This window comes from Drosophila takahashii, chromosome 3L, assembly GCF_030179915.1.
Source record: "Drosophila takahashii strain IR98-3 E-12201 chromosome 3L, DtakHiC1v2, whole genome shotgun sequence".
NCBI lineage: Eukaryota > Metazoa > Arthropoda > Insecta > Diptera > Drosophilidae > Drosophila > Drosophila takahashii.
In genome coordinates, this window is record NC_091680.1 from 22,516,048 (window position 1) to 22,542,335 (window position 26,288).

General features: G+C 38.7%; 3 protein-coding genes across 5 annotated transcripts in view; all 3 read right to left on the reverse strand.

The window, feature by feature from the left end:
• The window catches only part of nkd (naked cuticle), a 44,821-nt gene extending 31,660 nt beyond the window's left edge, over positions 1–13,161 (reverse strand). For all 3 annotated transcript variants that reach the window (XM_044393967.2, XM_044393968.2, XM_044393969.2), the window contains exon 1: positions 12,074–13,161. In XM_044393967.2, coding sequence (XP_044249902.1) covers positions 12,074–12,137 — 64 coding nt within the window. In that variant the 5' untranslated portion in view covers positions 12,138–13,161. The remainder of the gene's footprint in view (positions 1–12,073) is intronic.
• Positions 13,162–18,300: 5,139 nt separating this feature from the next.
• On the reverse strand, positions 18,301–19,603 carry Acp76A (Accessory gland protein 76A). The gene is given in 4 exon segments (XM_070214977.1): positions 18,301–18,599; positions 18,655–19,157; positions 19,160–19,237; positions 19,240–19,603. Coding segments are annotated over 3 exon segments (945 nt in total). The 3' UTR covers positions 18,301–18,599.
• Positions 19,604–19,824: 221 nt separating this feature from the next.
• On the reverse strand, positions 19,825–22,774 carry LOC108069233 (uncharacterized). Its single transcript, XM_017159237.3, is given in 4 exon segments — positions 19,825–20,563; positions 20,620–20,787; positions 22,382–22,582; positions 22,585–22,774. Coding segments are annotated over 2 exon segments (228 nt in total). The 5' UTR covers positions 22,769–22,774; the 3' UTR covers positions 19,825–20,563; positions 20,620–20,787; positions 22,382–22,538.
• Between the last annotated feature and the right edge of the window lie 3,514 nt (positions 22,775–26,288).

The window sequence follows — 26,288 nt, forward strand, 5'->3', positions numbered from 1 at the left end:
TACTCTACCTTAAACCCACTCAATCTTGTCAATCAATACCAGCTCAACCTTTCTTTTCCAACCACAAAGACAACCAATTCATGTCCCCACAACTATATAGACAATGGGTAAAGACTTTCCCTATACCATGGGCATTCCTCATTGTGCCGATCTCTATGATCTCTTTCTTAATCACTCTCAACTCCAGTTCCAGACGGCTGCCTCATCAATCAATCAATCACAATGAGGTCTTTTGAGGAGAGCAAAAGAAAGACAATCACTTCGGAGAACCTTTTCCCGTGGCCACACCACAATATGCCGCTCTAATGACGGCCGGGCACTTACGGTATCTGGAATCGGCTTAATCGGTCCCTTCCACTCGGAATTGAAATGTAGTTCGCCTTTATCGGAGGGAATGGGACCGGTACTGGGACCACACCTTTGGCTACGGTTCCCTGGAACAGATGCAGCCGAATTCATCCGATTTCAACCGCATTCGGAGACCGCAAAATGCCGGCATAACGGCAACACCTGCCCATCAGTTGGGTCACTTTGTCCACATATCGGAGTGTGTGTGTGTGTGTGGAACGGAAGTGCATAGAAGAAGAGCTAATGGCAGTGGAAAAGAGAAGAAGCAGGATCCGACCAACATCAGGGAAGGGGAGAGAAGGGGACAGGGGAACAGGCACAAAATCGTCGGCGCCGCATTTTGGAGCAGCTGTGGATGCGGTTTATTCTCCGACTGAGGCTGCAGCGGAAGTTTTAACAACCGCCGCACACACACTCCCATGCACTGAGAAAAAATGTGATGAATAATAAAATAAGGGAGCATTTAAGAATTATTAATAAACAATATGATTTTAAAATATAATTTGTTTTCCTTCTTTTACCAAAACTAAACTTTTTTCAAAAATATTTAGTTCTTTTATAAATTTTCTTAGCAAATCGGAATATTTAAAATCTCAATAATTAACTCTATATGTACTTTCAGTGCAGCCGCTGGGGGACACACACATATGGAAATTAAAATCAATTGCCTTTGGAGTGGGATACGGAGGAATCGCCTGAAGACACACACGACGCTCCGCTGCCATCATTAGCTGCAATCGAAATCGTAGTTCTGTTGCCGTGCATGTGTCATGCTGTTCGGCTTGGGTTCTGTTCGCCATGAAAATCCCTGAAAAGACTCTGCTCGCCATGTGTCCTGGCCTATCCGACCATGGATCTCCTTGACGTTTTTATAGCTGCTAACAATGTGTCAGGTTTTCCAGGAACTCCGTTTCGGCTTAGCCCTGAGCCGGCTGCTGGCCCTGTATCTTTGGCCTCCGAAGCGGATAATTAGGCAAATGTTTTGCCTGGCTGTTTGAATGAATCGCTGGATGAGTAAGCGGCCAAATATTCGTGGCAGAAATACGCTAGATCTCTGATAAAAGAGGGTTCAGACCGACAGTTGATGTATGGCTATTATCTCGAATATTTCACGGAGATCGCTGGAGGAAGTGGGAAAGGTTGCTTGGAATGCACATGGTGGCATCTATATGAGACAAAAGAATGTTGTACCACTGAGATATGTTCGAAAGATACGCAGAGTTTACAAATGTTTGCGATTGAATCGAATTAGAGATGACTTTATAATACAAATATTTGTGACGTTAAAAAGAAAGTTATTATTTTTTTAAATCATGAACTCTTAAAGTTAAGACCACCTCGATTTCCCCTGCTAATGCACATAAATTCTCTAATCCCAAGTATCCCACATAGTTTGAGTCTCTTCAGCTGTTTTCATTCATTACGAGCTGAGGCTTTCCCCGTTCATCTTTTTATAGCACCTCAAGGAGTACCTCGAACACTAGGAAAAATTGCACTTCCTCTGATCCCCCGGCCTTTTCCCCTCCTTCCACGATTTTATGCATATTTTTGGCATCCTTGGGTACCCTATTTTTATTATCGGAATGGGGGCCACACAAATTATGCGTAAATATGCGCACCTCCCTCCAACCGTCTCCACCGTATTTCTTGTTTATCGTTTTGCGAAAAGTCAATTTTTTATAACGCACAGACCAGCGATGGGGGCCAGATAAACCGATCCGTATACATTCAGATGTGTATATAAGAGTCGAAAAAATGATTTGTGGTTGGCTGAAATTGGCGCAACATTTCGAGGCAGGAACCCCAGTGGGAAGGTGGGTAGGGAAAAGAATATGTAACAAATTTGTAATTTGAACGCAACAAATCATCATTTTGCATAATGATCAATTCATAAACGTCAAAACCTTGTTATTCCCAGTCGCCTGTGAAGTGAGTTATGAGCGCTTTTTTGCTTGTGGAATTTTTTGACTATTTTTAAAGGTGGGGTGCTGGTGTAGGATGGCAGCCACGATTGCGTCGCCCGGAAATGTATATCCAACGACAGAAACAGACACATAATACTCTGCTCGAAAGCAAACCAAAAAAGACAGGCAAACTTCCTACGAAAACTAATTAAATAAATAGCATTAAATACCCGACGAATAGTTGGTGTAGGGCCAAAAGAGATATCAGATTACGACACGTAAAAGTTGTTCGTTGGACTTTCACATATTGTTAGGTGGGGTAATGTACATAGGAAATAAAATATTTGGAAATCAGATTTTATTATAAACATTACAAAATATTACGTAAAAGAAATTATTACTGAAACAAAAACAAATTATACCTTAAATTTGAATTAGTTATTCCATCCCATTTTAATGCTGTTCTAACTTTCATAGCATTTTTGCACATTATTAGAGAAGAGGGTACTTAAAGTTTCAAACTGTGTTTATTACAAATTCCCTTTTAAATTATCTACGAACAAAATTCATCAAAAGAGCGAAAAAGTAACGCAATCTAGAGAGCATTTGCCATAACTCCAACTGACAGATGGCTTCTTCTCGCTTCCTGTTGGCCCCTCCCACGGCCACTCCCCCTCCGCCCACTCGGTTACCTTCTTGGGCAGCCTGCAGCATATCAAATTAACACAGACACGACGTCGAGGACCCGGGACTGTTTGCTGCCCATTAACTGTAGCACTTTTGGGGCACGGCACCCCTTAGTTACTCCCCGTTAACCTAGCAGCTTCAATTTGTTGGTCAGGTTTTATGCATGCACCGAGAGGAAATGTTGGTATTTACACAATATTTATAATAAAAATAAAATACATTTACAGATTTTCAAAATTTTACATTTTACAAATTCAAATTTGAAGGAATCATTGGGACATAAGAATAAAATTATATTATTATTTAATTTTTGGAATTTTCATTATCATTTTAAAAGTATAAAACATTTTCCGTATGATCTATACTTTTGTATATTTTCCCCCCAGTGCTCCCCTATATATATATGTGGCTTTTTAATGAGCATCGTGGCCGCATCGGGGAAACTTTGAGCCTGAACCTCCGACTGACTGGTGAGTTCAGCGATTCCGAGACCGAGAGTCCCGGCCAGGGCAAATTGCAGGTTCTCTTTCCCTTTTTACTTCGAGCCCTGGCCACAAAGTGTTGCGTTGCACTCATATTTTGCCGTGTGCACCTTAATTATATGGCCGCCGACAGAAATTCAAGTGAAAAACGTTTCTCCGATGATGAAAACGAAGCAGCAGCCCCGCACAGAGAGGAGGAAAACGAGAAGAATGGGCAGGAAAATCAGAGGAAGAAGAGGTAGCAAATAGTGGTCGAAACCGAAACCTAAGCCTATTCCGTGCCGCTGTTTAAAGCATGAAAATTTAATGCCAGCTTACGACGAACAATGCCCCATGGAATGTGCGGCGAGGGAGAGAGAGGGAGTTCGAGGAATTTTTAGGACCGCATTTCCGCTTAGGGTCCGAAACGCCCGCACCAAGTATTAATTATGTACGCATAAAATATCTTTCGAGGCCCTTTGAACCGCTCTGAAACCCTTTCGGGTCCGACATCAATGGGATGCAAATTAACTGTACAAACATAAATAACACTTAAAATTCTCCGAAAAAAGAATGGATATATATATCATGAGCATCAGAGCATCAGCGGTCCTCTCGGCATTTGTCAAAGCAATAAAAATTGTTGGGCTTCTGTTTGATAAGAGTTTTTTATCATCTTTGATGCGAGGGTCCTGCGCCTTCATCCCTTCATTAATTCACAGTCACGCAGCGGTCCCTTTTTGAAATATTCTCTCATTACCCTAGATACTTTTCTGCTGGCTTTTCCGCATCTCGCTGCGTATCTCTGCGTGCTCGGTATCTCTGTATCTCGGTATCTCAACTTGTTGCTGCTGCAGTCGGTAGGTACTATGTATTTTTTCCCACACGTCGCACTGAGTCTTTAATGAATTGGAATTGACAGTTTGTTGGCATTTTATATCTACAAAATTATATATATTTATGTGGGCTTCTGCCCTCTTTGCTGTGTTTTTGAGTATGCTCATTTTTAATGTATCTGCAAGATGCATCATCAATTATTCAATAGACTGCACTGCAATGCAGTCAAACGAAAACTTTGCCCTCGCAGCCCCTCCGTTCCTGCCGCTGGAAAAGTGATTAATTGGCGCTACAAATTTATGACGTTGTACGGCCGATAGCGAGTTGAATGTATGATAAAGCCCGAAATGGATGGCGATGGCAGTCCACCCTCCTCCATCTCCCCGCCCCCCAAGCGATTAAAACTTTTCGTCAGTCAGTCAGGCAAACTTCAACTTCGTAAATACATTAAAGTATCCGCATGTGTACGTGCGCGAGTTGTTTGCTTGTTTGTTGTTGTTTGTCCTGTCATTATGTTTATTGTTATGGTCTTCGTTTTGTGCAATAAATATTATATAAATCATGAAAGTAATTTATATAGCCATATTTACCCAATATAACGGACCGAACTTCTAACGAGGTTTCCATAGATACTTTCTGTTATTTGCGGTAATGGGAAACTTTGATATATGATCGCTATGAGGTTGGAGCTCGTATTTAAGCAGAGTTCTTCAAGAGGGTGCTTCAATGGGACAGAAGATATATTTTTGACAATATCCGGATTATAATTTTTATAAATCCCTCACTCTTCAATATTAGCTTTAATTTCCTCCCAACTAAGCAGCAATAATCCATATGCTTTCTCCAAATTAACACTTCTTAAACCCTGCTTAATGAACAACTCTCCCTCCATAGCGGCTGTTTTTTTTTTTCGGACTTTAAGTACTTGCCATGGGCATCTTTCATGTTGTAATTCAACGCTTTTTTTATGCCGCTCTGACCACACCCACAACGGCAACAATAACAACAACAACAGCGAAACCCTCTTCACTTCCTCGACCAATTTTCCCAGTTGGTCAGCGGTACCAAATATCTTTACAGGCAATGAGGGTCCATTGTTATTATGATTATTTGTAATGTATGTGCGAGTGGGGGGAGGGGGGAAAAACGAGAAAAACGAGAGTGGGGAAAGCTCAGTTCAATGCTTTTAGGTTCTATCCGGGCTGATTGTTTCCCCCTTGGCCCCTTATCCCCTGGGGGTATGAGCTCGCCACCGGGATTGTGTTAATCATGCTACATTGCAGCCGTTCCACAATAATCATAATAATCGAGAGAGTACAACAACAACAAACAACATCATTATTTCGGATATTTATGATATTTATGTAAGCTGTGGGATGGGTCGATTGTAGATGTGCGCCACGATTGTTGTTGCCATGGCTCTTGATAAAAATTTAATGTAGCATGTTAACAAGCGACCCGTTATGATTACCCCAAGCCCAATCCCTATACAATACTAATCCAGTCCCGACAAAACCCAGTAACTGAGAGGAGGAAATGGTAGAATGGTAGGGAAAAAACTATTGTACAATACAACACAATCCCGGCAATTCCAATACGAAAATTCTGCAGTCCAATTTACCATTTCGACGATGATGATGATGATGTCGGCTCCGCAGACGACGACTCAACTTAACCCCTGGCTGGCGGGGGAGTGGGCACAGTGGGTTAAGCAATCCCAAATCGAAATGTAGGTGCGCCTCACCAAGCTCAAAATAAAGTTGGAACCTGAAAAGCTGAAGCCGTCGCTCGGCGGACGACAGAGGAAATGAATAATCAATAATCACAATTGGAAATTTTCTATAAATTGGCAAATGCCGGCAACATAACAGTTTAATTTTTGTCTGCGGCGGACGATTGAAGGAAATGGGTTTCCATTTTATTTTCACTACAGAGAGTGTGGGGAAAATGTAGCAGGAGCTGGTGGATTTGAAGCTAAGAGAATTATGTTTTTCCTTTGACAAACTTCCCTTTGAAGCCAGCTTTTGAAGTCGCAAATTATATTAGACTGGATTTTCGATTTCTCCTAAAAAGTCTTTGAAATTGTTCGTTCTTATTGAGTTTGAAATAAATTTATTTATGGGAAAGTTGTCTGAAATGCTTAATTAAAAAAATGTATAACCAAAATTTAAAGACTCTGCTTTAAGCGAGATCTTAAACTTGCAAAATATTTTTTTGACTAGCTATCCCAGCCTGACAAACAATTCCCAGCAAATTTCCCTCATCCAAACTGCCATCATAGAGCTGCAAGCCATCCATTATCTATTCTCATTCCCCAAAGCACTTAGCTTCTGTTGTTGCGGAGCTTTTGCATTTTAAAGTATCTGGCCCGCAACTCCCACTTTTGGCACTGCAACACGTTTTTATCATTTAACTAGGTGGATGGTTGGGTGTTCAGACCCCGAAAATAAATCCCGTCCAGAGGAGCGAGCACTCTCGCATCAACAGCGTGGGAATTAATATCAATGTCGTTGTCGTTGGTGGTGGTGCTGCTGCCTTTGCCGCTTTTCCTGCTGCTATCAGCTCTCAATTTTCCGGCACAGCCACCACGGCGTATGTGTAATGCCCATTTTTTGTTGTCGCTCGCTACGGTTTATTCTCTCCTCCTATTTTTCCTCTTTTTTTTGCTTTTTATCAATTAAAAGCCACTTCAAAAGCGGAAAGTGTGTGTGTGCCGTTGACACGCATACACAAAAAGCGGTGGAGACACCCAAATACCCCCCCACACTCACACACCCACATACCGCCCGATTCACACACAGATACTACGGGTATCCATAGTTCGCTTTGTTGTCAGTTGGCTTGGTTTGCTGGTTTTCTGTTTGTTAGCCGCCTTTTGTTTTATCTCCTCCCCCTGAAAAAGCGCCTGCCATTCCACTTTGGGGAAATAAAATGGAAAATCATTAAATACTGATCATATCCATATGTGGCTAGCTACGGCATACAGTCCGAATGTATTGGTAAGTAAACTATAAATCTTGTGGAACCATTTATCGAATATATATTAAATCATAGTTTTTTATATTATTATAGAATATTTTTCTTATTATTTATATTGTTTAGGAACTTAAGGATCTTCCCTTTATTGGCCAGAGAATTTCCGACTCTTTGGGTGAAAATTTAGAGTTTCCACTCTGGTGGGGTCTTCCCCAAAAAGTTTACCAGGCCGATTTCCTCAAAGCACTCACGCACACACCCATGCGGGCACAGGGGGCACACATGTTTGGCGGCTTTTTCGCTTTGACATAATCAAAACCAAACCGAACCGAACCCAGACCCAAACCAAGCGAACAAATGACGCGACGATCCCCAAAAAAAAATACTCGAAAGCGGCAAAGAGCGGCGGTGGCGGCGTCCACTCAAAGCTAATGACCGACAAAGCGTTTTGTATTATTTTCAATTTCATTTTCACTATACACAAACTATTCCCCTGGCCCCCCGAAAGCCCCGAGGCCCCCGATTTTTCACCCTTCCCCCTTGGTGACAACACTTTTCGCTTCGGCCTCGCCACGCTTCGCCTTGCCATGCATTAAATATTATTAAGATAAGGCGGGGGGTTCGCTTATCAATCAGACGTCAGAGGTACCGACCCTCGTATATATAATTTGCAAAGAAGAAGAGCCAACATGGTTCTTCCATCAGAGTTATTGAAACAAACTGGCACCCAAGTTCCCGTAAATATTTGTTCAGAGCTTGTTTTCTTTTACGCCTTTTATAGAAATGGTTTCTGGTTGGGGGAGCAGTTTATATGAATAATCATAATGGATTGGTTAGTTCTTTGATTTTTTTATTCAAATTGTAAAAATTTGTTAGTTAATATTAAAATTAAAAAAACTCTCTTGAAAAACTCTTATGGAATAAAATAATTTATACACTCCCTGCCTCAGCGATTCAGTTGAAGTTATGACCCTCTTATGTAAGCTTAAACTCGGTATTTAGGCTAGAAGTTATGGCCAGATGGGTTAAAGGCAATGTAGGGGTCGTGGTATTTGCTCACTCAGCCCCAGTGCGGCATAATTCCAAGAAGAGGCCCAAGAGCCAATTGCTAAATCAACACAAACAAAAGCCGATGACCAAAACAAAAACCTCAAAAGTCATTACATATATCTTGAATAACCCCAACCCCCGGCCAGCCTGCAGAAATGCAGAAGCTACGAGCTAACAGCTTTTTATCTTTTGGCACAAGGCGGCACAGCATTGTTTTGGTTTGGAAGTCGCCTCCGAAAAACCAGTCCATCGAGCTGGACCAAAACGAAAGACCCATCCGATTCGATCCAAACCGAACCCAACCGAACCGAACCGGCCATATAGGGTCGCTGGCATGTCGAAAGGCAGAGCGGCCACTTCCTGGCTAATATTACGAAAATTGCTTATACCAGGCTATTGCTCCCTGCCCCTCCTCCCCGCCATCTCGCGTTCTGTGGATCAGCCAAAAAGTGCCAAGTCAAAGTTGGTAGTCTCAGCTTGAGCTGGAGATGGAGCCCTCTTCCCGGACCTCGAGGCTGGGTCTTGAGCCCCGGTGCGGTTCGAGCCACGTTGCTTTCGGCCTGTCATGAAGGCAATGCCGACGCGATTCGCCTGTTGCCTTCTACCGTAATTCACAACAACCACAACCATAATAATAACAGCAACAGCACGGCATCGAAGAAAAGCCAAGGCAAAAGTTGTGAAACCCGCACAAGATACAGTGGTTAAACACGAATTACCAAACGGTGGACAGAAAAATAGGTGAAGTATTCAAGATATTTGTAATTTATTAAAAGAGACTAATTTCTAAATGAGTGTTATTGTGAACAAATTATATTTTAACTACTATTTATTTTAAAACAGTGAGCTAGCTTAATTTATCTGTAATGCAAAGAAGAAAAGAGACTTTCTACAGAAAGCTATAAGAACTTATTTAGGACTTTAATTGTCGAACAGTAAGATAATGTTAGATAAAGCATTAAGTATAGCATTTAAGTATTTAACAACTAATACTACTAAATTAATGCATATACAATTTTTGTTTATATTCCGATTGTTATTGTACGATTGTATCTACAATAAGAACATATTTAGAAGGCATAAATACGAATATAGGAATAAATTAATAATGATTACACCTCATATTTAAAACATGTATATTCAATCTGTGTTAGTATGTTTAAAATCCATTTTTACAAGGTGTCTATTAAATCGCATTTAATCTGCTTAAAATCTCTCGAGACTCAATAACGTCCCAGTTCAGGTTTCATATTTTCCCTGCCCGTAAGTACCTCCGATAATCCCCACTCAAACACACATTTTCGAACCACTGTGGACGGCCTCTGGTGCCGCGCCTCAAAGCAAAAAGCGCATCTTTTGAACAGAGCGCAAAGCGCAGCTTGGCAGTCGCAGCATCGGCGCGGTGTGTATCTCAAAGATACAAACAGAGTGCGCTCGTTGGATCGCTGGATCGCCGTTCCTCAGTCCGTCCGCTGTCCGTCTGTCTTTCAGTCCGTCCGTCTGTCGATCGTCGTTTGGTCTCTAAACCGCTTTTGTGTAGCCGCTGCCGAGATGTTTGGCATAGTTGGCCTGGCCGCGGAACTGGTTGGATGTGGATGTATCTTCGAGATGGAGTTGGGGAGTTTCTCAGTTTTGGATGGAGATGGAGTTGGGGGTTCGGGGTTGGGGAGCTTGCAACGACTCTGCCGCCTGCCGCTCAGTTATTATTATTTTTGCTTGCGGCGGCGGCTCGACGACTTGCTGCCGCTGATGCCCGTTGTTATTGTTGTTGTTTTATCAACGTGAGGGTTTTAAAAGGTTTTTGTGTATGAGTCGGTATGGTATCGGTCTTGGCCTCGTAGCAGCTGCTGCTCTCTACACGGGAAATAATTATGTTTAGGTTTTGGAATATATAATGGTGAAAATCTACTCTAATATACACTTTTTGATTTAAACAAACTAAACATTAACTAATTTTTTTTTTTAAAAAGATGCCATATAATAAATTATAATAATTTCGTAATGGATTTAAAACTAAAACAGTACTGTTTTAGAGTTGCTAAATTTGAAGTATACAATTGTTTTTGAATTATTATTATTATATTAATAAAGCAAGATTATACATATCTTAAAATCTTACAAAAAAAAAACTTATAAAAGACCATAGACACCACCTCAAACTTAGGAGGTTACGTTAAAATTGCACAACTAGTCATATATGTAGGCCTGATCTAATTTTTCTCCGTGCACTCCATCAGCAACGGGCAAACTCCACCTCCATCGCGGCACCGACTTGCCTTCGGTTTTACCTGCAACAGGTAAGAAATGTTCGTACGTTGTATTTAAACGGCGTCGGCATTTCAATTCGCTTTATTTTCATTTTTTGTTCCACTCTCTTCCCGTTTGTTGTTGTGTAGTATTTTCGAGGCAGCTTTCTTTGAAGTTGCATACTTCGGTGTGCCTTTGGAGGTTTCCTTTGAATTCCCCCTGCATCTGCCAGCAATTAGTGTACGGGGCTTGTCGTCCTGCAAAGGCTTCAAAGTGTTGGCCTGGCATTTAATTGGCGCAGACCAATTGCCAGCCGAAGAAGAAATCTCTCTCTGGGGCTTCAAAACAAAAACCGGATAAAAAGAAAAAAAAACAGACTCGAGAAAAATAAAGAAGGAGGAAGGGGGCCCCAGAATATTTCCAATGAATTTGTGGACAGAACAGAAGAAAAAACCCAAAGGAACATTGATTGATTGATGTTCCTTCAGCGATTCGGACATCAACGTCGCTCGTTTGGCAGAAAGGTCGCCCCGTCCGATATTCCATTTCCAATTCCAATTCCGATCCCACTTTGAAAACGGAATCGGAATCGCGGCCTCTTGTTTATTTACGTTCATGATATGTGCTACCCATGACTAAGGAGGCGATCTCTAAGCAGCAGCAGGAGCCACAGCGAAGCGTTCTATTGATCGCGATCCCTTCGCTTCGCTTCGCATCGATCTGTTTCCAAAAAATTCTATTCTATTTATTTTCCATGGGTCGCTTTTCCTTTTGATGTGCTCTGCCGTTGTGTTTTTTCTTTTTTCTTCAGCACCATGCCCGATTTTTCGTTCTATTTTTGTGTGTCGTTTCCCTACCACTTCCCTACCATTCTCCTCCCCATTTCCAAAGACCACAAGCGAACGGCTGTGTATTTTCTAGATAAAAATGCAGCCGGGGGATTGCCTACATTTTATTTTCAACTTTTAGTTGTTCGCCGTAATTATTGGAAAAGGATGTGGGAGAAGCCCTTGACTCAATGAATTCTGAATAGTAGGTATGCGAGGGTATGGCTGTGTGTAAGCGAGTGAACAATTGTTAGGGAGAAGGTAATATTTTAGATCTTCGGCCCAGATAGTTGTATGTTAATGGGAATGGCCTTCGATAAGGGGCAGCAGAAGAACGAATAAAGAAAACAATCTGCACGGATTAATGGGCTTGGTTTTGGGTGAATAGTTCGAGGGGATTATAATAATAGTTATTTTTAGTAAAAAACTCTGAGCAGTAAGTACAAATATTAAATATAGAAGTATTTCCAAAACTCTGACTCATTGAATCCCCTTTTAAACCATATCTCAACATCACACTGTTATTAATACCCCATATTTAAGAGAACCCCTGACGCACTTAATCTTTAAATTTAATTTACTCGGGCATAGCAAACAAATTGTTTCCTTGAATGCTATCGCCCGTCCCCCGAACTTTTGGCACTCCCCGAGAGCATTAACATCCATCTTTTCCATATCTGCTGCCAACTATCTGGAAATTCACTAAACAAGTTGAGGACGCTTGGCTTTCGCTTACCTGAGAATTGTTTGTAGCCGCCGAGAATTTTATGCTTCCACCATTTGACAATGTTGCCCGCCATCTCTGCCCGAATATATATATGTACGTTTCTATATATAAGTTGGTTGAGGATGCAGTTACTTGGCGGTGTCTTGGATTTTTCGGTGTTTTTATTTTTTTCCGGGTGGTGGTTGGTGGTTGGGTTGGAAATTTACGAGTCCTGGGAGGAGGAGACCTGCAGCAGCAGCAGCCCAAAATGTTTTACGGCCTTTGTGTGTGCGTTCTGCGCTCCCTGGCTGGCTATCCTTTTGTGTAAGGATCTAAGGACTGAGACTAATATACTCCAGGTAGAGAACAACCTCCACTTCCACTTCCAGTTCCAAATCCACCGTGTTTATGCGCTGCCGCTGGGCGACCTTAATTTGTATCTGGTATTATTTTCGACTGTGCGGGTGGCAAAGTTACCAGTCGTAGTCGTAAAAGTTTTTACAGCTCTGATGTGCTGCATTTTAGTTTAATTTGCGCATATTGCGCTGCTTTATTTGATCTACGTGTGTGTATCTTGCAGATACTCGTACTCGCACTCGTATTTGTACCTTTGTGCCCGCTGCGCGCGTAATTTTAATTGTAAAACATTTTCGCCGACTCGATTTGTTTTTCGCCAGCCGCTTTGTTGTTATTTTTTGCTTTGCGACGACGACGTAAATAACTTGGCGTATAAACAACAAAAAACAACAAATGCAAAAAGGCAAAAGCACGATTTATTTCCAAACGATTGCGACGATGGCGACTGCGACGTCGATTTTCGGGGGGTGGCGTACCGGTTGTTTTTATTATTGTTGCGGGGGCGGTTTTTCGTTTTTGGTTTTTGGTTTTTACACTTGATTTTTCTCTCGGGCTGGAAAATGAAAACTTCACAGTGCGTATCTCGCAGATATATTTATTCATTCATTCGATCAACTTCCAATTTTGATGATAACTTCACTGGGCCACAAACAATCCGTTCGGTCAGTAGTTGTTTTGGTGGGCCAAACTACGCGTATCTTCCAGATACTTTCCGCTGTATCTCGGAGTCTCAGTTCACACGACTATTCGAATAAACGGACGAAAACAATCTGAATCTGAACACCCCGAGACATTCGAGAATCGCCGACACAGTGGTTGGGTGTTCGAAATTCGAGTGGCTCTCTTTCGAACTCTCTTTCGCTGTGCTCTCTTGTCTCGAAATTCGAAAATGAAAATATATGGTAAATACGATTTTTCTCTCACTGTGGCTTCGCTTAAAGATGCAAAGAGACAGACAACAAAAACAACCCAGTGTGTTTCATGTCGTTTTGTTTACTTAAGAGCATTTTCGAGAGTAATTTCGCGCTCTTTGGGGCTGTGGCAGTTTTCGAAAAAATGAACTAAGGGTATGATGGAACTTCCAGATCACTCGCGCTTATAAATATTTTATTTTGTTAATTTTGTTAAATAAAAAAAATTTCTGACCTTTAATTTTAAAGTTTAATCTTTTCTTTTAAATATTTTCCATATTAATGAAATATTAATTTTTATTTATTAAATTATGTATTAGGTATATTTTAAAAACTATATTTGATAAATAATATATTAAACATTTTGGTAAGACATAATAATGGAACACAAAAATTGGGGTTTTATTTTACAATAAATTGAAATATGATGTACTTTTTAAAGATTTATTAATGAAATATTATTTTAGAAACCTGTTATATGCAAATAATGCTAAAAAAAAATGCAATCTCCAGATTTCTATTAACGATTGTTAGGTTTTTTCCTGTGGTTTTCAAATCTGAATATGAAATGTTGAGAATGCAATTTTCCTATTCTATGCAGAATGTTCTTGGGTATTACGTACAAAAAAGCAATTATGCGAGCAACATCTTCAATTGCAGCATTGGCCACGCCTTTAATTCATAGCTTTCTTTTTGCCTTACACCTTTCCAGTTTCATTTCGACTGGTTGTTGCTCTCTCGACCATCAATTTTTGATTATACACATGTTTGGATAATACCCGGTTTTAATTTGGCTCTATGCATAGCGGCGGCAGAAAAAAATTTTGATTGTTTTTAAATTTGATCCCGACCGCTGCCCCTTCCAGTTTTTGCTTCGCAGAAGAAGCCGCCTGCTGAGCTTGAACATCAGGGCAATTACCTACCAGCAACCAAAAAAAAAGAAACCCCAAACCCAAACTCAAAACCCGCCGATAATAACAGAGCAAGGAGAATCCTGAATTACGCTGCAAAGAGCAGGCAAGGCAAAAAAGAAGACAAAAAACGCAAAGCTCTTTCTTTCTTCGGCGATCGAAAGCAAGTGGAAGGAACCCGCGGAGATCGTCTTTTCTTTAACCCACTATTATCGAAAGGGGTCATATGGAATCAATAGAATAATGCGCGAATTATTATTGAATAATTTAATAATTAAGTTCTTTAAAATCATTAAGCTTAACTAAGGCTGAAATAAATTAATTAGGGATTAAAAAACAATATTTTTGTTTTATATTCAAAATTGGAATTCTAAAAAAAAGTATCTGAAATTTATATTCATATGAGAATATTGTAAATAAAATGTTTAAAATATGATCGACAAGGATAATGTAATTTACATGTACATTTCAGATATTTATATTGAAATGAATTTATTTAAAAAAATTTTTAGGCAGTCAGTCTGAGTTGAATTAGGGTTAACTTGGCCCTCGGGGGTCCGCAGGCTTTCGCACCGTAAAACGTTTTCGGCTTTCGGTATAATGGCGCTGTAATTGAAGAAGAACACGCGATCGAAAAGAGAGGAAGGGGCTGGGAACGGGGGGTCTACAAAGGCGGCAGAGGGAACCTCCTTCTAACAGAAGGGTTTCGGTTCTGGGTCTCTTCCTCTTTTGTCTGACCCTCTTTTGTGCTGCCTTCGTCATACATTGATCCATCGTCTTAATTTCAGGACGCTGCGTCTCCTTCGCTGCCTTTATTTTGGATGCGGGCCCCTGATTGATGTCGGGGATCTGTCCGCCCTGCAGCCGATATTGATTTATGTTTTCTCCGGTTTCGCATCCCAACCTCTGCACTTTGTCCTGCCGAATTTCGCACAACATTTTGCAGCTTTGCGTTTGACAAAAGTCGATGTACAGGCTGGCTGCAAATGAAATTACCCAAAAACGAGTGGAACATGTCTGGCGGCTCTGCTTTTTGGTGGGCGGCGGTCGGTCATATGTGACCGGCTTTATATAGGGCTTTTGACATTTGCTCCGACGATGACAGAGTGACGGCCATGGCAACTGTCACTGTAATTGACAGGGAAGCAGTATTGGATTCGCTCTGTGTCATTTTCCCTCGCCTTTTCCCCAGCTTTCCCCCGCTCCTCCACAGAAATGTCCCTATCTTCACACATATTGGCAATGCTGATGAGTTTTTGAAGGGTTAGACGAGTTTAATCGAGCTTTATGTGGCGTGTGTGTTTGCATTAGGGACTTGATTAGGTTAGGGGACCATTTTAGCTACAGGAGATAACAAAATTGGCTTGCCTCTAAGACTATTTAAGGCAAGATATTAATCGAAAACTTTTCCGAGTCTCTATTTATTTAATTAAACTGCAGTAATTTAAAAGAGAAGCACAGAAGTTTTTATTAAAATTGGTTTCCTATACCGAAAATCAGTATCAACATGTTCTATCGTAATTGAAAGACGTAATAATAATCATTAAGGAAGTTGTAAATCGTTTCCAGAAATAATCCTAAAATAAAATATTATTGTTTCCCTTCAAAACACAATATTCATTAATCGTAAATGCTTTTATTTTAATTCTGAGAATCAAGCAAAAAACTTTATAAAATTTACGAATAATGCGCAGCAATTGATTATTTTTTTTTGTTCAGATACCATTAAACGCTCAACAACTACAAAGCGATGATACGCTTCCAATTCCCCAAATATTTTCAGTAAATTATGGGGCGAACATACATTAGATAAGCAGATATATTTCCTAACTTGCGTCACATTCCAAGAGGCGCTAGATCTCATTATAAAATATATGTTTTCACCGATCAGCTCGGCGAAGAGTTTCAAAATAATTTTTTTAAAGTCGTAAATACAAAAAATATCAAATAAAAATCATATGTGTATTGGGAGGGTCGTGTACATCGTGAAACTATTAAATAAATTAACTTTGTTGTAAGTGCTGGTCATAAATATTTATATTTTATAGTATGTCTGTCGTAAAATTCAAATGAAGTTGTCCCCCTGATGATGGTCGATGTGTGGGACGCGTTTATAAACAAATTTCAAAAGCAATTATGAATTGTAGTTTTTGGCATTCGTCGTCTGACTGACAGGAAATTATATTGTAAGGCCATAAAACTGGCAGGGCCGGAGAACCAAATGAGCCCCCGAAGAGATCTTCAGTCCCTTGGTAACATGTGCAACAGGCCTTTTGAAGTCCCCACCTCTCTGCGCTCAAATGACTTTTACCCAGAAGTCGTTAAAAAACGACGAAAATTTCCAATTAATTTTGATAAACGCGGGCCCACATCGAAAAAATAAAAGATGCATATTGGTTTGGGGCCAGAGCAAAATTTGTTGGCTGCCCCAAAGCGGAAATTGTAACTGTGCATTGATTGGAACAGGGAAAGGGGAAAAGGGGATAGGCAGTGCAACCAATTGTTGCTTATTAGGCCGAAATCATTAAAAATCTATCCAAGCAACAACAGCGACGAAGCAACAAATTTTCGTCTACGAAATGAAGCCATTTCAATCAGCCGTTTTATGAGTGTTTTTGGGCGCTTTTTGCCCGCCTGTTTCGACTGGATTTTTACGATTTTACATTTACAAGAGTCCGTCGTCCATCGATGTCCATCAAACGATTAGGCCCGGCATATATATATATAGAGAGTGTGTCTGTTGTATCGGGTCTTTGGTTTCTGTGGGACTTAATGACCAGATTAATGATGACAAAAACATGATGGGAAGCGATAGATTAAATGGGAGCTATAAAAGCGATTTAAGTGTGGGGGAGTGGGTGGGGATTTGTTAGTTTTAAGGAATTCTTCTAAAGAAAGAAGCAACTTTGAAGCATCTTCATATATCTAAAATATCTTTAGAATAATATCTTTAAATATATTTCCAAGAAATTCATCTAAAACATTTAGAGTTGAAGAGTTGGTAAGTAACTAACAAAAAATTAAACATAACACAATTTTCCGTGAAAAGTTGGACCAATAATTTTCCTGAAATTGTTTAAAGACGCTCTTGTATTACCTACAGAACACTTGCGTAATAACAACAATTTCATAGAGTTTATTCCGAAAAAAGAGGCTTAAAAAAGTAATTACTAAAATCAATTACCTACAATCGCGCCCCCAAAACTTGGTTAACCTTTTACAAACATTTAGCAAAATAAATAATCAAATTGCAACACAGAAATCTAAAATTGCCGCCAAGCTCAAGTGTAAATCTTGGTCGCACCGCAGGCAAAGAAATAATAATTTATGCATTTTCATTTATTTTTCAACACGCTTTTGACCAAAATAAAGTTTTCCATTTGTCTGGGCTCCACTCGTACATTACAGACAGCTGGCATGGAGGGGCTTTACTTTTGGGGCGAAGCGAAAAATAAAAACCATTTTTTAAAGTGCTGCCCAGAAACAGCATCTAGTACCCTACCCCCGACTCCCCCAACACCATGATCGTATCTTGCATTATCTACGCTGCCGTATCTGATAATGATCAACTGCTGGCCGACGCCTCAGATGCCGCCTTTTTTCTTTACATATATTTTTTCCTTTATTTCGTGTTTTTTCTTCTTTTTGGTTGCCTTTTAATTAAACGCTCAAGCCGCAAGCGGAGCTCAAGTCGCTGGCGGAGTCGTGCATCGGCGGCTGCCCCTTTGAGAGAACCCTCCGATCTTATAGAGGTTGCCGCCTCATTCAGTCATTCATGCCGTCATTGCTTCATTATCCATGCGCACATCACTCAACGAACACTCTGCATGTACTCGCTTTATATATATGCACTCATTCCCATCCAAGAACCCGGTTCCATTTCCAGACAGAGGCCCATTCAAGTAAAATCCATATTCATCAGCCGATCCATTCGCTTGTCTCTCCCCAGCTCAAATCGAATTACGGCCGCATTTCATGTGCTCTCAAAGTTTTATATGTCGCATATCTTTCGAAATGTATTATTTTCAAACACAAAATTTTAAATGAAAAATGTAGATCTGTACGATTTGTTATTAAAAATTGATTTGCAGGGCTGAGAAAAAAAATATAAATGGATCACACTGTATCGGTGGAGTCAAAAAAATTGTATACAACCAAAATCGTTAAAAAAAAGTATTGGTTCCTTTATTTTTAACGACACATTTTGTTAGTCCTTCTCAAGGTATTCATTTGAACAAGTCACATTGGGAGTCAAACCATCCAAGTTTTCAATTCGACCAACTGCATATATAATATCTGTATCCTTAATGACAAAGACAAAAAAACGATTTACTTCGAATTTTTCATTATGTCGGGTATTAATATCATTCACTTGATCTGAGGGAATAAATAATAAATGTTAAATAGGATAATACAAAAATATTTGACTTACTTAGAAGTTTATTGGGGCCGAATTGGACCACCGTTTTGAGCAGGAATTCGTCAATTTGTATGTTGGAGCAAACTTAGACTTTCCAAACAAGCCAGCTATGTCTACATTATTCAAAATTCTACTTATATCCTGTTCAAATTTCACCTCGAAAATGGGCAGTAATAAATGAATTTTCCTGGGATCACTCAATTCAGCATTGATCTGGGTGTTTAAGTTATTCAAGACATCCTGGCAGGTAACGCCCTTTCTCGGCAGAAGAACCAAAACGCCCATGCCTGCGGTTATGACTGGGATGAATATACCTCTAGCCTCGTCGGTGGCCATTGTTTCAAGTAGGGACAAAGAGTCCATCATGGGAACACATAATGGTCCTTTCAAATGACCTGTACCGTATTTCTTGACAAAATATCTGTTAAACTGAGATTCAAACCGAACACTCCAACGGGGATAAACTGACATTCCAATGATCGCCACTATTTTGTTTACATTTTTTGTCTTCTTAAGCTAGAATTGGCTAGAGCCGCATCCAGTTTTTCCGACAGCCATTTGTCTATAGTTTTTGAGACTTTTATATCTTTGGCTACTTTTTAGCGCTCGACATCAGCAGGTCGGATACCAGATTCAACTTCTTTGACAGGGGTTGCTCCTGAGGCACCGCCACTTTATTGGCCATCTCAAATTTGGCCCCCGAGGCTTTCTTGTATTTCATTCCCCATCTTTGTATTTCCTTGTTTGCCTCGGAGGATCCTCTTTCTATAATCACATCTCTCTCTAAATCAATATTATTCTCAATCTTTTTGCTGGCAAAGATCTCAAATTAAATGACATAGTTTTCTTTTGTGTGACGATCGATTTCCCTAACCTGTTGAGCAGAAAAGTTTTGCTGCAAAGTATTGTGAAAAGTAAGCAGAAGGCACAGCGACTTTAGAGTTAATTCAAGGCAGGCCATTTTACAGAAACTGAATAAAATCTTAGGTTTTGTTATATTTAAGAGCTTGAATAGGAAATAGAACGAATTAGATTTAATACAGATATATTTTAAAATGTGTATCATTGAAACGAATTTAATTCAAAATAAATAAATTCAAAATAAATATGGCAATATTTTATAAATGGATAAAAGAAACAAGCAGTTGAGAACTTTATTTTTAAACAAGTACTTGTCTATAGCTTACAAAAAACCAAATTATAACCAGTCAAACAGTTCAAAACATCAACAGGGCTGAATCATTTCCAAATGTAAATAATTTTCTCAGTTAGTGTTTGGTTTTAATTAAATTCTCATGTTGGTCTGGGGGCTCCAACTGCTCTAAATCTTAGACACGCACTTCCAGTCCCCAACCGAATGTGTTATCCACCCACCCTGCGTTCCACTAATATGTTAATAGCTTTATGCGTCACTTGCATCCTGGCGCACTGCAATCCGCCTCCACATTTTCCCGTCTGCGTGGGCGTCTTTTCCTCCAACTCCAGGCTGCCAGTTGTCTGACTTCCTCCATGGACAATATGGTCGCTGCCTGGTGGGTGCCTTGCGGTTTTCTGATTTATAACACTGTTTACACGCCCTGCCAAAAAGTTTGATTTACTGGCCATTGGACTGGCGTCTACACGTGTGCCCATTCGATTGCCATAACTCATACGACACGTTGGTCATATCTACCGAGGAAAGGACTCACGCATGCGCAGATGGAATTTTGTCTACTTGAGGATAATAGTAATTAATTGCCCAGGGGATTACTATTTGAAAGAAATGTCTTACTTATTTTTCAACAATATCCGTCATAACTTGTGCTATGCCCTGCCACTTGGGATTGCCAGCAATCACTTGGAACATATACGATCCGGTTGGAAAAGGGGTCTTCTCCAGCATTGTATCACTCAAAACCATCTTTGTTACAACCAGGTCATGCTGGAAAAAATGCAAATTTAGTTTATATTTTTAAAAATGCCATAATTGATAAGCACATTATACGGGCAGCTGTGATTCACATTTGTAAAATTGATAATCGCATCGTGGCCTATGCCAAACCAAGGAAATCGTTTTTTATTTCGCATGAAATCACAGAAATCCACGGTGACATTGTACATAAAAGGCCGATAACCACTAAACTTTCTAAATAGACTAAAGTTAACCTGAAAATAATCAAATATTAATGTTATTACTTATATCATCAACAATAACAATCTTACAAGAACTTTTTTAATTGGGAGCTGATGAATTTTGGTGTAAACAAATATGGCAACTTTTCCTCTACCCAATACTTTTAGTTCGCACTGCGGAAAATCGCAAAAGGTTTTATCGTAACACTTGCATTTTATATTAGTCACTTTGAAGAGCGAGTTCGAACTTTTAATCAAATACAAAACCATTACAAATAGAACTTTTTTAGCGACCATTCCGAATGTTCTCTTCATCTTATAAAATGTTTTTGAAAATGAAACCTATGTAATGTTTCGACTTTTTGTTGGGCTCAATTTACTGAGCAAATCGATAATAAATGCAAATTTAATTTGTAAATTATTTATTTCCTGACTTAGCTCCCAATCAAAACATAATTATACTTGTGTTTACCAATTTCGTGAATTGCACATCAGCGTTTTATTTTAATGGCCGGTAAAAATAGTTTTTATTTAAGTAAAACGAGTTATTTGTTTCTGAGTAATCCGAGGTGTTGAATTTTTTTTTTATTTTTGTTCCTTTTTTTCATTATTATTTTTCAACAATATCCGTCATAACTTGTGTTATGCCCTGCCACTTGGGATTGCCAGCAATCAATTGGAACATATACGATCCGGTTGGAAAAGGGGTCTTCTCTAGCATTAGATCGCTTAAAATCATCTTCGATACAATAAGGTCATGCTGGAAATAGAAAAGTTCATATTTAATTGAAATTTAAGAAAAGAACAATAAATGATAAGCACATTATACGGGCAACTGTGATTCACATTTGTAAAATTGAGCATCGTATCGTGGACTATGCCAAACCAAGGAAATCGTTTTGGGTTTCGGATGTAATCACAGAAATCCACGGTGACGTTGTACATAAAAGGACGATATCCACTAAACTTTCTGAATAAGCTCAAATTTACCTGAAAATAACCAAATATTATTGATATTATTTTCATCATTAAAAAAAATAAAAAAGAAAACAACTTACGAGCACTTTTTTTATAGGTAGCTGATAAATCTTGGTGTTAATAAATATGCCAACCTTTCCACGACCCAATACCTTTAATTCGCACTGAGGAAAGTCACAAAAGGTCTTATTGTAGCACTTGCATTTTATATTAGTCACTTTAAAGAGCGTATCCGAACTTTTAATAAAATATAAAACAATTATTAATATGACTGGATTTCTGACAATTTCGAAAGCTGTCTTCATTTCAGAATGTTTTTTACAAATGAAACTCATGTAAAATTTCGACGCTTTCGTATCATTTGTTTACTTTTTCGTACGCAATTTACTGAGCAAATCGATAATAAATGTAAATTTGATTGATAAATAATTAATTTCCAGATTTTACTCCCAATCAAAACATAATCATGGTAATTACACTTGTATTTACAAATGTCTTATATCTCACATCGGCCATTTTTTCATGGCCAATAATTTTGTTTAGTTTAGTTTAATCTAAGGTGTTGAAAACACGAAGTTTTTATATTTTTACCTTTAAATGCTTGTTTCATTTATATATTTATTTGATGCAATATTAGTAATAAACGTACCGTTTCTTTCTCGAAGTTTCTTTAGGCTATCCCACTACATTTATCTCAAATTTATCAAAGCTGTGCCGCTCCTTTTCCCTCCGAATACCCATGCATTTCCCATATGACTAACTGTTCACGCTGCATCCACGATGATGATGATGAAGTTGATGCTTGATTAGCTGGACAGAGCCGATCCTCCATCTCCAGGTACTCCTCCCAATTTTTTCCGCCCCTCCGCCTGCATGAGCGCATGTTCATTTTAGCCAGGCCCGCAGGCGGCCACCTCACACATTCGCCCATCACACACCTTTTGATGTTGCGCCGACATCTCAGCCGAGAGTCGAATCTCTCCGGACAGTTCAGCCACGTCGAAAGCCACCCGTGCGAAAAAATGAGATATAACATCTTTGAAAGAACTTCAATATGCGAAGTTTAAATATACCCTTGCATTCTTAATCTTTAAATGATATAAATTTTAAAATATGACTAAAAATAAATTCTTATTTTAAAACATTTAACACTAATATTATTGTTGCTCCGCATTTATAAAGAAATAAAATTAGTTTATGGTGGAAAACATTTAAGTAGCCCAGACTACATTTTAAATCATTGATTAATAAAAAAAATATTATTAAATATTATAAAATAAAAAAATAATAACACTATAAGGGAAAGGGTATACAAAGATAAAACCCGACCCCAACCACAGCAAAACGGTGCTGTCGGATCACCGCTCTTATCAACTTGTCCAAAAGCTTTTGCGCTCGTTCAAATAAATTTGAAGCGGTTGGCATCGGCATCTCGAACGACTTCAAACCGGGTACACCAGTGCCGACGATTTGTCCTTTTTCTGGTTACAACTATCCTTCAAAAATTCTTATCAAAACCCTGAGTGGAACTCCCTTTTTTAATTTTTACAGCTTAAAGCGTCGGTATTCAAAAAAAACGGTATACCGAAAAGCGGTATAAAGTTTATATACGGATTTTCTTTAGGTCTGAATTTCAGGACTCACACCTACAGAAAATTCTCTTGACTAAAATGTATAATATCATTCAGAGTTGTATCAAATGCAATAAAATATTTTAAACTGGTATTTAATATACAAATTTAACGCAGGCACAAAAATTAAAATTGAATCAAAAATCAAAATTAAATTAAAAATTACAAATGTTTAATCTTTTTCAGCCGCTTAGTTTAGTATTTGGTTTTTCAATGGGCAGCACTGGAAACCACACACATCGGGCCTCTGCGCATGCGCGGCAGATTCGATGGTGGGCTGCTGTCGGCCAACTGACACATAGAGGGCGATATTGCCGCCCCTCCGCCGAGCAACTCTCTCAGCTTTTTTTGCTTCTCGGCCAGCTGTTGTCGGCTTTTTGCCGGTCTGTTGCTTCGACTTTGTTCTTTGCCGGCAGCGTTTAATGGTTGATTTTGCTCACTCGATTTTCGATTTTTTTGCGCCGCATTTCGGTGTTTCGTTTTGTAGTTTGCGGTGGTTTTTGCTGCCTTTTTATTAAATTATTATTTACTTTTATTACAAAGCGCGACGGCGGCATGGCAAATTGATGCGATATTTCAATTTGCGACGGCCACAAAGCCAATGATTGTGTGTGGAAATAAATATATCAATGGGGCCGCTGCTGCGCCTACACTTGAACTTCAAAGCGCTTTCCCAACCCTTTTGCTAATAAAATTTCTTCGCTACCAAAAATAAAACTTACTCACACCGTGGCGGACCCATGGAAATGCTCGACTTCAAAGCGAATTCGAGGGCGCTGGCCAGGGGGAAGTCTCTCGCATAAACAAAAGGCAATTGAAATGGTTCTAAAAGAGATTTTGCTTTTTGTATATTTGCTGCTACTTAAGTTGGTAGACCCGCCACCCAGCCACCCGGCCACCTCTTGGCACCCGCACCCCTTCCTGGCGATTTGTTTTGCCCGTCACTTTTTAATTGTTGTCAACCCACACAAGAGAACAAGAGCGGCAGAGCTAAGCAGAAACAGAGGCATACACTGGGAGGTAAATCTATAGTATAGTTTATCTAAAAAATAAATACATTTGTAAATCGGTCGAGCATGATATTCTTAGTGGCGATGTCATTATGGGCAATTGACACTTCAATTTCCGATTATGAAATCGTTTATTATAATATTTTAAATTTGCCATATATTTCAAATTAAAACCAAGAAATTAAAATACTTTTTAGTTATATTTTTAATGCATTTTAGGAAAATATATATTATATCAAATTATTTGTTTTTTTTTCTTTATTAAAAAACCGTTTATTTACTTTGGCATGATTCCAAAAAAGATTTTCCTATTTATTTATTATTTATTTTTTATTACAAAACCATTTCAACAAAAATATCTCATAAAGATTAATTAAAGGAAGTGAATAAGAATTTCTTATATTATAATGTTTGATCACCAAATGAAAATTATATTCAATTCCGTATCTGAATTTTTGTTACAGTGCACAGATGGAGCATTGGACATGGAGCAGGCCGCACCCAAGTCGGGCACATGAAAAAGACATCAAAGCAAATCTTGACAAGCGTACAGTGGCTCACAGCTTATTTCAACCAGTCTACACCAAAAACTTTAACAGCCCATAAAAACTAAACAAAACATGTTATCAAAATAATTTAAACGCAGAATACATCAATGAGGATACACATTATTGTATAATAATTTTATGATTTTTTAAATATTTTACAAATATTTTTTATGAATTAATTACAAAAAAGCCCAAAAAAAAGGCCACAGCTTATTTCAACCAGTTAACAAAAAAATCGAATAAATTAACATAGTGGCCAAAACCTATTTTTTTTTTTAATTTGGCATGACTACCCTTTTGTTTAACAACAATTTAAAGTTAACTTTATATGGAAACAATGCCTTTTGTTGTTATTGCCAAGTAAAAACTACTCCCGACCCTTGGGAAGGACTTTTGGCATAGTTTCGTCTAAAAATATTGTGTTTTCTAACATTTTTTCGTTAAGTGGACTTCCAATATTGTTTTGTGGTAATGTTAAGACACATTTAATTCATAATCATTAGCTTTCGACAGCTCTGGATGAGCTGAATCTGCGAAAAAATATGCACTTCCCATGGGTAATTTCTTTAGTTAAATCAAAAATTAATTTATATTTCAAAATCCTTTCAGTTTTTAATTCATTTATCCTTTTGAATGTGAAGATGAACTCAAATCTTAATCGCGGAGTAAAAAAAAAAAATTATGGAAGGACCTGTTTGACACTTATAGGCCCAAAACAATTAGCGTTCGCCGCTAGGCTTAGGGCTCATTTGGATACACACGAGAAACTCACTTATTAGTGTCCTTAGTATGTTTGAAAAAATGTATTTGAAAGAAATACTTGAATTTTGATACATTTGAGTCGGAAAAATATATCTAAGCGGAGAAAATCCCAATGACGAGCGTAAATTGGGAAGTCAAATTGCTATTTTAAAGTCTAACGGCGAACGCTAATTGTTTTGGGCCTATAAGTGTCAAACAGGTCCTTCCATAATTTTTTTTTTTTACTCCGCGATTAAGATTTGAGTTCATCTTCACATTCAAAAGGATAAATGAATTAAAAACTGAAAGGATTTTGAAATATAAATTAATTTTTGATTTAACTAAAGAAATTACCCATGGGAAGTGCATATTTTTTCGCAGATTCAGCTCATCCAGAGCTGTCGAAAGCTAATGATTATGAATTAAATGTGTCTTAACATTACCACAAAACAATATTGGAAGTCCACTTAACAAAAAAATGTTAGAAAACACAATATTTTTAGACGAAACTATGCCAAAAGTCCTTCCCAAGGGTCGGGAGTAGTTTTTACTTGGCAACAACAACAAAAGGCATTGTTTCCATATAAAGTTAACTTTAAATTGTTGTTAAACAAAAGGGTAGTCAT